The sequence below is a fragment of the Manacus candei genome, unplaced genomic scaffold, assembly GCF_025592945.1.
Source record: "Manacus candei isolate 608988 ecotype Guabito, Panama unplaced genomic scaffold, ASM2559294v1 h1tg000057l, whole genome shotgun sequence".
Taxonomy (NCBI): Eukaryota; Metazoa; Chordata; class Aves; order Passeriformes; family Pipridae; genus Manacus; species Manacus candei.
Window position 1 is genome coordinate 12,249,546 of NW_026138105.1, and position 14,665 is coordinate 12,264,210.

The window sequence follows — 14,665 nt, forward strand, 5'->3', positions numbered from 1 at the left end:
TCTGGCAATTTGCAGACTATTATATCTATTCAAGGTCAATTAATACTTACTGTTATTTCCTAAAGACAACAAAACAAAACTCCATCAGCATTTCCTAGCATACACCAAATGTGTAATTTCCTGCAGAGGAGTTCACCCCAGAGACATGGGAGAAGGTGGAACTGAAGTGTCACATCACACAAGCCCCCTTCTTCTTCTTCTTCTTAAAACAATAAAGTCCAATTTCAAATTTCGAAAACCTGCAGCTTCCTAAATCCTCCCATCATTAAACCCATGAAAGGAAAATAAAACAAGCCCCTTCAGAGAAAATAAAAGTACGACACAGATCCGTAACTATTTCCAGGTAAAGCTCTGTAAAAGAATAACGACCCCAAAGTGTGATTGCTTACCCCTGCTGCTCCATTTATCCGGACTGCTAAACCGAAAGATGAGATCTCACACGAGATGACAGCACCAACATCTTTCCAGCTAAATAAAAGTGATTAAAAAAACCCTCATCCCTTACTTTGTAGGAGATGAAAGTCCTGTGGCCTCTCCGTGGTGAGGGCTGCGATCACCGATATCATCGCGTCATAATTATCCGTCTTCTTGTAAGCCAGCAACGCTTCGTGGAACTGGCTGTAAGTGCTTTTGTCCAGAGCCCTTTGCACATCCCTGAGATAGGCAGTCCTGAGGGCCTGGTGATGGTCTTTCCTGGAGCCTGCAGGCCTTCCAGCCTCTTTCCTTGGAGCTCCACTGGCATTCCACCCTGAGAGACAAAGAACACGTGAGAAGAGCCTGAAGAGGAACAGAGACAAACGGGTCACTCCATCATATTGACTTCTCATTTCATCTACAGGGGGTTTCTGGACTACTTCAAAGTGGGAAAGCCAACCCCACCTGCCCAGTCACACACTTCCCTCCAGCATGGCCTTGGCAGAGCCAGATCTGCTCCTGGAAATGGGAATGGAGCAAAATAATTCTGGGGATCACTTTTAGCATTTTCTGGAGTTCTTTGATATTTTCAAATGGAGAAATGTGTCAGAAGGTCGCTAAGGAATGAGCAAAAGGTGACACAGAAGACTGTGCATGGAGGTCAGCAATAAATCAGGCTTTGTGCTCCACTGAGGGAGTAAAAGCATCTTAAACAGATGGGTCAGCCAACTCTGCTGGCCTGGCATATGGGCAATTTTAAAGGGCAGATTACTCACCCCCTGACAATTGAAGGAGAAAAGGTGGGGCAGGGTGTTTTCCAGCAGGAAAACATAATGTCAAAAAGACTATCTAATCTGAAATAACACTCAAGAGAGCACAAGAGCAATGCAGGAGGACAGCAGAAGGTAGGAGCTGCTTGGAACATCCTGCTGAACTCCAAGTGGACTTTGTTCTAAATCTCAATCTTTAATTTCTGATATGTTTCAGAGGAAAAAGTTCTGGTTTGCATATTACAGGCATGCAAATACGGATGAAGGATATGGTAAGAAATTGATTTCATTAACCTGCCTTATCTTTTGGCATTTAGATCTTTAAAAGTTCTTTAGAGAAGGATAAAGATATTTAAGTTTCAAAACATGAGCTTCATTCAATTTCCTGAAAAGGAAAAAGCCTGGGTGTGCATTTTATAATCAGTATCCTAGAGCTTTCTGACACTTCCATGGGAGTGTTTTCTACTTAAGAAGTGAGCAACAGAAACAACATATCCATTTATTGCTATTATTTTCTTAATTAATTTTAGTGGAAACAAGTTTCTGTGAAACCACTCTAATGGTTTCAGGACAAAATAATTACCAAATATTCTGTTTTATTCAAATATTCTTAAAATATTTGAATATTCTTAAAATACAAAATAAAAGGGAAAACAAATCAAAAGAACAACATGGCTTCACACAAGAAAAGCTTTTAAAGCCTTCCAGGAAACTGGTTTTTTGTTTGTTTGTTGTTTTTTTTTTTTTTAAAGAAGGGATTAATCTTTGACTATTCTTTACCCTTCAAAGAAAGACTTCTAAGTTGTCCAACGATCCTACTCATTTCCTTGTGAGAAATACAAAAAATTCCCAGCTTTTCTCAGGAAGACCAGTAATCAAATAATAACTGAGCCTTTGAGTTCAAAGATAAATAATGGGCAGAGTGAGGTTAGAGGGATGCACACAAAGATTACGTTTGCTACTCTCTGTTTCTGCAGAAAAAACAGACTGTCCACAGGAGGAATGCACACATTACACCCAGAACAAAACAGAAACGGTTTTGTCTTCATACCTGGATTCAGACTGACGTAATCTGAAGCTACATCACTTAACTGGCTCTCTTTCACAGACCTTGGACAAACAGGAAGCCCAGCAGACTTGTGCTCAACTCACCCTTTTCCCAGCTCAGTCTCTCAGTGCAAAAGTCTGGCTTCAGCTGGTTTCTTTCATATCCACATTGATTTAATTTACTGGCTTTTGTGTTTTGTTTTGTGTGATCTCTGCTGAAAATTCTGAATTACCATCACTTCTACCTACAGGGAGTGAGCCACTGTGCTGGGTGAGCACAACAAACATTGGTTCCCACTAGGAGAACTGACAGTCAGAGGGGAAATAAAGCATAACAGGTCTTGCCTTGGGACTGTGTCTTTATTAAACATGAAGGGTACCTGCACTATTCAGTCGTGTTGCCAAGTGGAATCCTCCCTGGTTCAGGTGGAGCCCAGGGTTCAGCTGAGCACTTGAGGCCTTGGAGAATGCACTTTTCTGCTGACTCTGTTTTGATTCTGCTAAATAAAACCAGTCCATTAACAGTGAATTTAGGGAAGAATGAACAAAGAAAGGTCCATTTCAAAGTATGCCATCCTATGCTGAAAACACCTGAACAACCCAGAGAAGCTGTGGCTGCCCTATCACTGCAAGTGTTCGAGGCCAGGTTGGACAGGGCTTGGAGCAACCTGGTCTAGTGGAAGGTGTCCCTGCCCATGGCTGGGGGGTGGATCTGCATGAGCTTTAAGGTCTCTTCCAACCCAAACCATTCTGGGACTCCACACAGAGGTACTTCTCTGATGATGAGCCAAGACCCTGCTTTTTTTAGAACTTTATTGCTTCACGGTTTCAAAGATTTCACAAGCTTTGTGAGGACACTATCACTGCCTATTCACAATTCTGGTGGCACTACGTGGGCAGCAAAGAAGACAAGCAAGGTTTTTAAATCCCCAGACTAGATGAATGATTTAAATAGATCGGTAAAATCACCTTTTGAAATAAATTGGCATCATTACTAACTCTGCAGTAACTAATGCTCAGGGGAAGGCAAGAGGATCATGGAGAGCAGAGACTTAGCTCAGCACTGATTAAATTAAATTGCCTTCCATCCTTGCATTTCTGTATTAGACACATCTTGCTCTAAGATTGGGTAATATCCTTCAAACAATACAACTGAAACCAGCTCCTCACCTGCTCTCTTGGCCGGGATCTCCCTCTCCTCCAGCAGGAGGCTGTGCTCAGGTTTGTAGCCACAGCCCTCTCCAGTCAGGCTGCAGCACGCTTCATCAAACTGCTTTTTATGCTGAGGTCGAACAAACTGGTAAAATTCTTTCATTAGAGAGAAGGAAGAAGAAGGAAAAAAAGAGAAAAAAAGAAGAAGAGAAAAAATCAATCCACAAATGCTACAGAAACCTCCAACAGCGGGACTTCAAAGTTAGGCAATAAGAAGATAAAAAGGTGCAGCTAAATTAATTAAAATCTAAATACCCTTATCTAATATTTATACAATAAGCACACTTATAAGTTACACAAAGGTCAGTTACCAAGCAAACACTGAGCAAAATTATTATCAGGTAAAAACTGTCATTTTTTCACTGTAAATATGAAGGAACACCTCCCAGTGAAACAGGACATGATGTGACTCAAACCATGAGGTCCAAGTATCTGCGAGGCTGATACTTCAAATAACTGATAGACTGTTAATTTACACCTCACATTACTTATTCACTACAGTGTTTGCCAACCAGAAGCCTAAACATCAAATCAGCTTTATGTTTCAGGTGCCTGACACTCTTGAAAACTAGACTCAGACCTTGATTTGATTATCAAATATTTTCTTATCTATATAGATCATCAGCAAATTGGGAAACCAGTTGTGGTTACTATTAGTACTGAGTGCTCCTACTGAGCTTCCCATTCCTTAACTTTAGGCTTTACCTCACGAGACGCATAACTAAGCCTTTATTATTTCAGAAGATGAAAAAAGTCAGAGAAAAACCTGCCCATTTCTTCACAAGCTGAGAGAGAAATGAGAAGTCACACAGAAAACACTGTTAAACTAGAATGTTGATGGGAGTTCAGTTCCTGTCAGTGCAGTTGTTAAAAGTCAGGAAAATACCAGCTAATCCAGTAACTATCCATGTTTGCCCAGACCCTTTGCTTTATACTTACCATTATCTAAATAGAAAATTTCTCTAGATATTCTGTCTATTTATTTACTGCTTTAACACTGAATCCTTATGAATGCATGTATCCAACTCACCCAGCCACACTCTTGAACTCATAAGTCACAGGGAATAAGCTACAGTACTTTTAGACAAAGTCTCAAATAACACAAACTTCCATGGAATGTGAATTTCTTCAAGTCAAGATGCAAGCTAACATTGATAATTACACTGAGAAGATTTTCTGTGTGGTCTGGGGAGATCAAGTGATGAATGTTCAGGATGACCATCCTGACTGATCTGTACTTCAAATCTAAAATACTACCGAAATACCCAAGTTTACTTAAAAGACAAAAGTCAGGTCACATAAATACACCAGGGGTACACAAAATACACCAGGTGTACCTCGTAACAAGACGTGCTTTTTCTCATCCTCTATGAAGAGGGAGCTCATTTCGGATAACATGGTATGGAAGTCATCTGTCTTCTTGTACTGCTGCAGAGCCTTAGAGAAGAGCTCATAGTTCTGCTGGCTCAGGGTCTCCTTCAGTGTGTTGATGTACGATGTGGCTCGGGCCTTCTTTGGCTCTGGCAGCTCAGCTTTCCTAAGGGCCTGCTGGGAGGGCAGGAAGGAATTTCAGTACAGAATGATTTGAGTTACTTTCACAGGAATTCAGGTAGAAACAGTATGTTTACAATTCTGACAGCACGCTGAACGTGCTGGTATCATGGAATCACAGAATCATTAGGGTCAGAAAAGATCTCTAAGATCATCAAGTCCAACGTTCACCCAGCACCACCACCATGTTCACCATGAAACTATGAATGCTTTCACCTAACAGGTTGTAGTTTTGGTAGTCACCCCTGTATCCGTGTATTATTCACCTTCTCTGCTTCAGGGAAATATTCCTAGAGAAGGCAGCCAATAATCATTGCACAATTATATTCTTAGGAGAAGGGTTGATAAAATGATATTTACTCCAAGCCTGGAGGCTGAGCTGACTCATCATGACATCAGACACCAACAAACTGCAAACACAACCTTCTGCATGAACCTGTTCTCTTCCTTCTCTAACTCCTCCTGGATATTATCGGCTCCAGGATCAGTTTCGTTTGCCAGGTGACTGACAGACTGACAGACAGGTAACATCCAGTTAGGACAGCACCTTGGACAACTACTGGTGCACAGTCAACCAGGGAATTTTCCTGAATTTATAGTAACTCTTAAGCAATTAGCTGCCTAATGAGTTAACTGAGTTTGGAGACAGGGCAAAACTACAATGCACAACTGCAAAGTTAACACACAATGATGACCCACCTCAGGGTGGGGTTGGATGTGATCCCTTACCCAAAATGGGTCAGTTAAACCATTTGAGGCTCTACCAGCAGCTGGACCAGCTGATCATTGTAGGTTCCTCCCAGCTGAAGTATTCCATTCTACTGAAAAGATGAAACCACCCACCACACCTGGTCACTGGGAGAAGCTGTTCACAAAGCATTCAATGCCAGAAAACAATTCTTTTCACCTATTAGCTCTACTGGGACCTATACTTGATTTGGTCTGTGATGTCTGGATTTGGGAAAGATCATGAAATAGATTTCAGATGTGCACTGTTAAGTATTTACAATTTGGATTTTTCTCCATGCTTGTTTTGGCATCAGTCATCTATCTGCCTGGAAATTTCCATTTCAGATTAGAGCAATCTACAGATCAAAGGGATGGCACCGACACAGGGAAACACATACTGTATTGCTGACTAGCTTTATTTTCTTCCTTCCTCCTTTCTGCTCATCTGTTAACTTCTTCTCATACTGAAGGGAAAGTGTAGACAGACGATGTGCCTGTGAAGACAAAAAGACAATAAGAAACATACAAAAAAAATGCTTTTCAAAGTTATTGTCTGTTTAATTGAGATATTTCCAGCAGTAAAGCTTGTTAACTCAGTTTGAGAGACCATTTGACAAAGTGAAACAAGTCAACCTAAATTATTGCAACATATCTGTTTCCAGAAGGTAATAATTTACAGGACAAGCCAAAAAGAGAGACCAAAACAGAGGAAATTAAAGACAAAGCTGGTCTTGATTCCTGATCAAGCAAAACTGGACTCACAGCAGACCATTCCAGGGCAGTCTGGGAGCGTACACAGACCTGTGTGTAACTGATGGCTCAGATACCCCTTCACTTTCCTGCCTGGAAGTCCTTCTCTTTGTGAAGAAAACACCTATCAGGCTTTTGGGATACTGAGAAGGGAAGCCTAAGCAGTGTTATAGAAAATGTATCAGGCAGGTAGGATGAGACAGTAGCAGAAACACTTGTGGGTGAACAAGCTCTTCAGCAGCTCCCATTCCCAGTAACACAGAATGGCTCTCAAGAAAGAGGACTGGAATTGCTTAAAAGCAGAGGCTCCAATATTAGATCAGTATCAACCACCTTAAACACAATCACTCAAGGAACAGAAGAAGCTGCAGGACAGCCCCATACTGCCAGCTGGTCTCTCCACACCTGCTGAGAAAGCAGGAATGTGGAATGAGTAACTTCTTTGCTCTAGCCCAATAAAAATTTCATGGCAAGTATGTGACTATCAGTTCATTTAAGTTCACTTGTGAGAGGAACCAGTGAAACATAAGAGCATCCCTAAATTCCACTGTGACTTCCAAACATGGCTATTCAGATCACAAAGCTTCAGAGCCAAATTAAACTAACTGCAACTAAACACCATTACTAAAATAAACAACTCCTTTGGCCAATAATTTCAGATGAGCCAATTTGTGGAGTCTGTTGCTGTACCCAGAAATACAACGTTCAGTACACTCCTAATACTGCAAGGACACCCAATTCTAGACAAATCTGACCACGATTTAAGTGCACATTTAGATATATTTTATTTAAGCATCATGACAGGGAATGAAGAATCGGAATATAAGCAGCAAGAGAATATGTATGATACACACAGTAAGTCAGAAAAATTATCAAAACCATCTTTTACTCCTGTGCTATGTAAAGGCACCACCTTGAACAGCAGGATCCAGCAGAAATAAGGCTTCCAAGACAAGTTTCCATGAGACATATCTCACAAGGAAATCTGATTATGGGGAACTGCCAAGTCATTATTTACATGGATTGAGAGACTATTTATTGCATTTTGATTTTTTGAGATGACAAAGACTTTTATTCTTTTTTACCGCAAGCAAATTCTTTCAGGATGACAGCAGCTAAATTTCCATTTTTTAGGGAACAAGGATGCAGTATAACCTTGATAAAAGAAAAAATGGTAACACAGATACTGTGCTGGACAGTGAAGAAATAGAGGAAATCACACCAACTCCATCCTCAGTCCAAATCCAGTACTGAGTAAATCAGCTCCAGGCTGGACTCAGAGTGAAAGCTGGCTCCCTCAGAGGCCCTGCATGTCTCAGGGCTACACTCGGGTCACCAATCTAGGAGCAGCACAGGATGACCCCAGAGTTCTGCACAAGCCTCAGAGAAGCAGTACTGCCAAACAGAGAAAGAGGACACCAGCTGAGTGACTGCCAAACCATCAGGTCTATCAGCTCCAGGAAACGCTGAGCTCTGCCAAAAGCAGTGCAGCTGTGTTAGGAAGGCACTGTAGCTGAGTTACCAACTCCCTGGAAACGTGCCAGGCTTTCCAAAGAATAAGTTTTGGTGTCTGTGCCACGGCGGCTCATGGGTGGTGGAGCCCATTTCCCACTTGGCTGCACACAAGTTAAATATTTGCTATCCTTGGTACATTCCCTCTGTTTTGTACACGTCTCCATCTCCCTTAGGCCTCCTCAAATATTCCCCAGATACTCCTACACCTCCACATTTTCCTGCAGGCATTCTTCTCCTAAGCAAACTACTTGGGTATGCTACAACAGGCATTCCTGAAGTCCACGTGCTAGTTTGCAAGCCAGCACCAAAATACTCCTCTGATGGCAGCCAGGTAAGGGAGCCACCCCTCCAACAACTGCAAACAGGGATTTTGGGAAAGCAGGAATACAGCCTAACCACTGATGCATTAAAAATACCAATCTAAGAGGAAAGAAAATGAACAGCACAGAAGCAGCTTTGTTGATCTTAATGCGATAGTGGATTCTTGATTTAGATAAAATATTCCACAAGTCTGCAACATTCATCCTCTAAGGCAAATCAAAGATTTTAATCTCAAAGAGCAATTTCTAATTCATAAACCCTCCCCCACCCTTTTTTTAATTCAATATCTGGCCTCACACAAAGAGCTGACACAGATTCCACCCAGGACAAACTGTATTTAACAACCTCTCCTCTGAGAGCTCTTTGCTTCCCAGAGAGCGTGGTTAACTTCCAGGAATCCACCTGGTCAGCAGCCTTGGAGCACAGTACAAGCACCTACCTGTTGATCATCTACTTGAACGTGGCAAGGAAACCCTTTGATTAAATTAATTATGAGAACCTGCAGTTATCTATCAGTGCTGATTACAGTGAGTTTTTTGAAAGAGGGTTGAGCTGGAACTCTTAATGCTAAACCCATTTTGCTTTAAAGCCTGTGATATTTACTTATAAACAAGTATTCTGCACACCATTGCCACTACCTTTTCCTCTCCTGGCAAGTCAGGTTCCTCCTCTGCATCTTCACTGCTCTTCTCACTGCGCTCCAGGGCATCCAAGAGCCCAACACACTGTCTTCTGGGCGAGACAAACTCTTGTTCATATTCCACACACAGGCTGGATGTTCCCTCTCCCTTTACTGGCATGAACAGCATAACACAAACGACAAATTAACATTCCACATTACATCTCTTGCATTTTCTTTGACTGAGTGATACCTCCCAGTCTTGCGAAGCAATCCACAAAGACGTGCTGGTGGATTAAATAATCTTCCACATCTTCCAAACTTGCATTTTATCACTTCGTAAGAAGACTGCTTTCATAAATCACGCCCAAAATTGCTCAAGCATTTGTTACCACAACCTGGTAGATTGCTTTCAAACTTTCCCTGAAGTGATGGTCTTATTTAACCTCAAAATAGCTTAGGATCAATGGGGAAAAGTCTTACTGCTTTAATTACTTCAGCTTTGTGGATTTCCCCAAAACTGGGTTTCTAAGAGATTTTGGTATGAAACATGATTTATTATTTTTAAAGAGAACAAGTTTTTTTAAAGCCTACAGTTCTCCCAGTATCAGTACCTGTAAGACACTGTCACCAAGGTTGCAAGAATACATATTTCCACTAATCAGGATCCAGGTATATTTGGTTTTAAATATAAGGATTTAGAGCTGCAAGTAGGGTTAAATTAGTATCACTTTGATACTTCTATAAGTCATTCTCTTAAAAAATGTATTTCCACTACTTTGTGAAATTACTTCAACAGCCAGTTACTAAGAAAAGTCACCATTTTGAGAAGAATGGGAGCATATTGTGATATAAATTGAAAAGTCAATACAAAAAACTCTAGACAAAACTATGATTACAGGCACGTTCGACGTTCCAGATGATGCAAAGCAACTGAAAATTCCTTTCAAAACAGGCAATGCAGCTTCTTCCCTTCACCTCCAGTCCCACATTCCAGCCCATCCTTTGAGCTGGATCTACCAGTCAAGGGGATGGAAGGTAAATTGCTTCAGCAAAGCTCATCTGCTCACTCTGCAGTTGCACTAGAGATGGACTCAAATCAAAGGAAGGAGCGAAACTGCACAGCTGGGAATTGACGGGGGGAAAAAAGTGGCAGCCAAAGTAATCCCTTTCAACAACAATCAGCAGTCAACACTGGCTTAAATTTAATGTCAAATCACCCTCACACTTGCTCATAACCGGTTTGAAACCAGAGCTTTAAACACAAGTGCATTGTTCTGTTCCAAACCAGCAAGCAATCTAGAGTGCTGAAATATCTGACATGAGAAATGCTTTATCCTGCAGCATTAGCTAACCACAAAATTTAAAACACTGTTTTGTTCCAATGTCCTTTTTTTTTTCTTTTCTTAGCCAGATTACTGAGTAAGAGTCATTTATACAACAGGATGGAAGAGGAACATATTGAAGTCAGTATTAGTCAGAAACTTCCAGTTCTCACTTTCAAAACTACCTGTGATATTCCACCAAATTCCTGTTCTGTGGGGCACTTTTTCAGGCCCCATCTGCCTCTTTGCTCTGTAATTACAACTGGTTTCCTCCATTTTCTATTGCCTAACCATGTCCCTTCTGATCAGATGTTTCCATCAGTCTTTGAACTCTCCTTGCTTTCTTTCCCATTTCATTTTCTAGTCTCTTGATCCTCCTTTTCTCAGTTCAGCTCAAAACAAAAAGATGTATCTGCGAGGACACAAACCTACCTTTCCTTTTCCTCTTCAAACTGGGGACATGGTCATCCAAGTTTTTCGCTTTTTTGACGGAGGGGATCTGCTCAGATGAAGTAGATGGTGCTGAACTGCTGTCACTTAGGGAACCAGCATGGCCAGGAGGGCACTGGGGCAGGGGTGGGGGCATCTGCAAGCAGTTTGCAAAGTGTTACAACAGGCAAAAGCCATTTTTCTACTCTGCTCCCTTTGCAACCAAAAATCTCAGCAACAACCCAAAGACATCTCCTTTTCCCCAAATAACCCTTGATAGCATGATTGTTAAACAGTCTGGATTTATGGGCTTTTGAAGAAAAGGATCAAACAGCTTGGAAGTGACACAGATGAAGTGTAGTAAGCAGGCTCAGCACTTAAGTGAGTTGGTACCAGAAAAAGGATCATGACCTTCTAGAGAACAACCACTTCCTAATGCAGCTTCCTCTGGCAAAGCACATCAGACTGGGGTTCTCATTTACCACAAAACTCTCACTGATGATAAGAAAAGATCAGGTCATTCAGTATCAGCCATCTGTAACTTATTTGTCTGAACAACTTGTATTTGCCTAAAGTGTCTTCCAGGAACTCATCCAAGTCTGTATGTGAAATTTTAAGTGTTTATTTTAATCTTAACCTCCGTTTTGGGAACAAAGAATTCTCCATTCTGGCTTCCAGCCTGTTTCTTTCTGTAACTTCCTCCAGTCAATTAGGAAGTCTTTTTACAACATTACTTTTTGCATCAAGGAACTATTACAGACAATACCACCTTCTTAATGCTAAGAGAGAAGCTGTATTAGTAAAGATGACCCAGTGATGAACTGCAGTAACAACTGATAGTTTGTCTTACTCTTTATACCAGTCAGCTTCAATTTAAATGTGAGGGTATGACCAGTTCTTCCACACATATGCCTTCTCCCTGAGGTAAAAAGCTTTTGGATGCCAACATCGGTTCCAGGATTTGCATAACACCCAATAGAGGCCATGTTTATTCAGGAGGAACTGGAAGAGGAAGTTATTTTTGTGATCTAACCTAATGAGTTGCCCAGCACAACAACAACATCCTGTTCCAGCTCACCCTTGGAGAAAGATGAGGCATATCTTCTTTCCTGTAAATCTTCCAATGCTTAGAAGTGACAAGTGACTCTGTGTTAAGTCCCGTGAGGAGTGACAAGCTGGACTCAGTGATTATTATGGGTCCCTTCCAATCTGGCATCATCTGTGATTCTCTCACATTTCTGACCTGGCTTAGGATTCCCAGTCTCCAATACTATTAAGGAAATCTGCTGTGTGTTTTGTGAGGGTTTTTTTATAGACACTTACAGTTTCTTGAGCAACGCGGAAGAAGTGGGAGACACTTCTGACTGCGTGGCCAAAGTTGTCATAAACACTCACGTAAGGACGGACCCACGAGGGCAGTTTGCCTCTTACAGCCCCAGTTGTGAACCTGTGTACGATTGGAAAACAAGAGAATTAATTGCCAGGTTGGGCTAAATTAAATCAACAAATTCTAGATCAGTGTCTAAAGGGAAAAGGGAGGGGTAGCAAGACAACTGAAGTTTGAAACAGTGCAGTAAATATAATGGGGTGATGTCTTCACTCAAGAGAAAAGGGCTTTGTTGATACCACATACCAGACAATCAGGCAATTCCTATCTTTTGTCCATAAAATCTGTAACTGGGTAACATGAACAGTAGTACTGAACCCAGACTGTCCCCAGTCGAGCCTCAGCATTGATGCCTATCAAACTCTTATTACCCATAATATACCTATTATATTAACATTTAATGAAAGGATATTAATGCAGTATAATTTTACTATAGTATATTGATATACATAGTATTGTTTCTCTAATATAATCTGTCCTCATTCCCATCCTCCTCAAAACAATGCAGTGCTGGTGACTGCCTTCTCAAGTGAAAGATGGAGAAAATGCAAAACTATAAATTATTATCACATAATTTCCAGAGGTATTAGGAACATGAATTCAACAAATTAGTTCATTTTCCATTAATACCATTAATCTCCTTCTGCATCTCCAAGACTGTATATTTGGGGGGCAGGGGATAACAATCTGGTTACTTTCTTAAAGTGGTGCAATATTTATATAAATTGCTATGTTAAATAATTCAATTATTATGAACTTTAGCTTTCTCCAGACAGCAACATCAGCACATTTATACACAAAATACCCATGCTGGGATATGAAGTTGTTGATGTTGCTGATGCCACACCCCTGGAAGTGTCCAAGGCCAGCCTGGATGGGCCTTGGAGCAACTTGGTCTAGCAGGTTGGAATGAGATGAGCTTTAAGATCCCTTCCAACCCAAACCATTCTGGGATTCTATGGTGTTTGCTTGTGTCCTAGAGCCCAGGTTTACCTCTGGTCACACAGGAAGATGGCACCGTAGTCCTGGCGGTGCCTGATGACCCGGCCGATCGCCTGGTTGACAGCCCGGGACGCTTGCTGACTGTACCACTCACGCCCAGACAGGTACTGCAAGAGGTGGGAGGAAGAATTCATATTATTTACCAGGTAAAATGTTTTCTCCATGCTGTACAGTCACTATTTTTTTTCTAAAGAAATTAAAAAAAAAAAAAAAAAGAGGCACTCGACAAGAGGTATTGACAAATCTCGAAGAGCCGAAGAAAACCAAACACAGGTTGACTCAAATATCACACCTGAATTATAGAGCACAGAAAACTCCAGTAGCAACATCCATCTTGAGGGGCTATTTCATATAAGGTGCACTGACAGCCTTGGCAGTACAACAGACTCACCATATTATTTATGCATGACTGTGCTGCAGAACAAACTAAATTATAACGTCATTCATTTTCGTGCCTGAAGTAATAATAAACCAAATCCAAAACAAACTACAAAAACCCCAACACACATTACCACACCCCCTAACCCACAATCCCCAAAGTAGCCAGCACAGGCAATTCTTCCTGCTCATGCTCTCTCTGGATGAAATAAATCCCTCAGAGAGAGGGATGGGTAACACATAAAAAGATTTTTGACTTAAACTTTAATTACAGCCTTTTTTTGAGCCTATATTTGTTTGAGACTGTGCCACTGGAATTTGAATTTGAAAACAAGGTGACTACATTTGTGACAAACTCCCAAGGTTGTCTGGCTTTTTGGTATCCATGCTTCCATAGGGCTGGGAGAAAAATCCAAACCCCACGGGGACAAGAGGGAAAAACGATAACACAAACCTGCAAACAGCCACCAGGGAAAAGCTGCCCAGTCTTACCCGTGCACCTGCACCACTTCTCTTCATTTCATCCAGAAACTTCATCTTCAAAATGACTCTGGGCTCCATACGAGGGGGAAATGGAAGCCCAGTAATGATGACTCCTCGTCCATTTGTATCTGCAAAGTCCAAGCCTTCACTGGCCTGAAGAGACAGAATTTTCCATTATCAACAGGGTTCGAAGTGACATTTCAGAGCAATTCAGCAGTTGTTGGCCATTTTTCTCCATTCAATTAATTCCCTGGCCAAGTGTAGTTTATGAATACATTATGAATAGCTTCAACTATATTTTTTGCTTTTATTACCAAGACTTTAAACTTGTTTTTTTCCTCCAGCAGACCTTGACAAAGCAAAGCTCAGCCAACACTGTTAATGCCTGTCTTATTCCCAGATAAGCACTACAGCTGTATTGAGAACATCTTAAATGTCAGTCAACACCTATCTTTAAACCATCCATACCCTGACTTGTTAACAAGACATGGTAAGAACACAATAAACCTTCTCTGACAGTAAAAATGAACAGAATCATTCCAAAGCAATAACAGAAACCTGCCAGAAATCTGCTCAGAATTCAGACTACAGTGCCATGTCCACCAGCTGTGCTGCTGACATCCCATCAAGTATTTGTCACTCACGTGCCCTGTACACGCTCACTGTGCTGGCAAATCACTTCACAAAATCAGAGAATCAAACAGACTGAAAAATAATTAAAGGGGAAAAAAAG

General features: G+C 41.2%; 1 protein-coding gene across 2 annotated transcripts in view; it reads right to left on the reverse strand.

Moving 5' to 3' along the window:
• RTEL1 (regulator of telomere elongation helicase 1) overlaps positions 1 to 14,665 on the reverse strand; it is a 44,563-nt gene that overhangs the window by 8,200 nt on the left and 21,698 nt on the right. Inside the window, exons 23-32 of one of the 2 annotated variants that reach the window (XM_051802867.1) lie at positions 13,942 to 14,085; positions 13,063 to 13,178; positions 12,006 to 12,129; positions 10,686 to 10,839; positions 8,948 to 9,102; positions 6,122 to 6,217; positions 4,781 to 4,988; positions 3,402 to 3,539; positions 2,612 to 2,728; positions 506 to 748 (exon numbers count right to left, since the gene is read on the reverse strand). In XM_051802867.1, the coding sequence (XP_051658827.1) occupies positions 506 to 748; positions 2,612 to 2,728; positions 3,402 to 3,539; positions 4,781 to 4,988; positions 6,122 to 6,217; positions 8,948 to 9,102; positions 10,686 to 10,839; positions 12,006 to 12,129; positions 13,063 to 13,178; positions 13,942 to 14,085 (1,495 nt within the window). Of the gene's footprint in view, positions 1 to 505; positions 749 to 2,611; positions 2,732 to 3,401; positions 3,540 to 4,780; positions 4,992 to 6,121; positions 6,218 to 8,947; positions 9,103 to 10,685; positions 10,840 to 12,005; positions 12,130 to 13,062; positions 13,179 to 13,941; positions 14,086 to 14,665 lie in introns of both variants that reach the window. The other variant, XM_051802866.1, reaches the window with a different exon arrangement.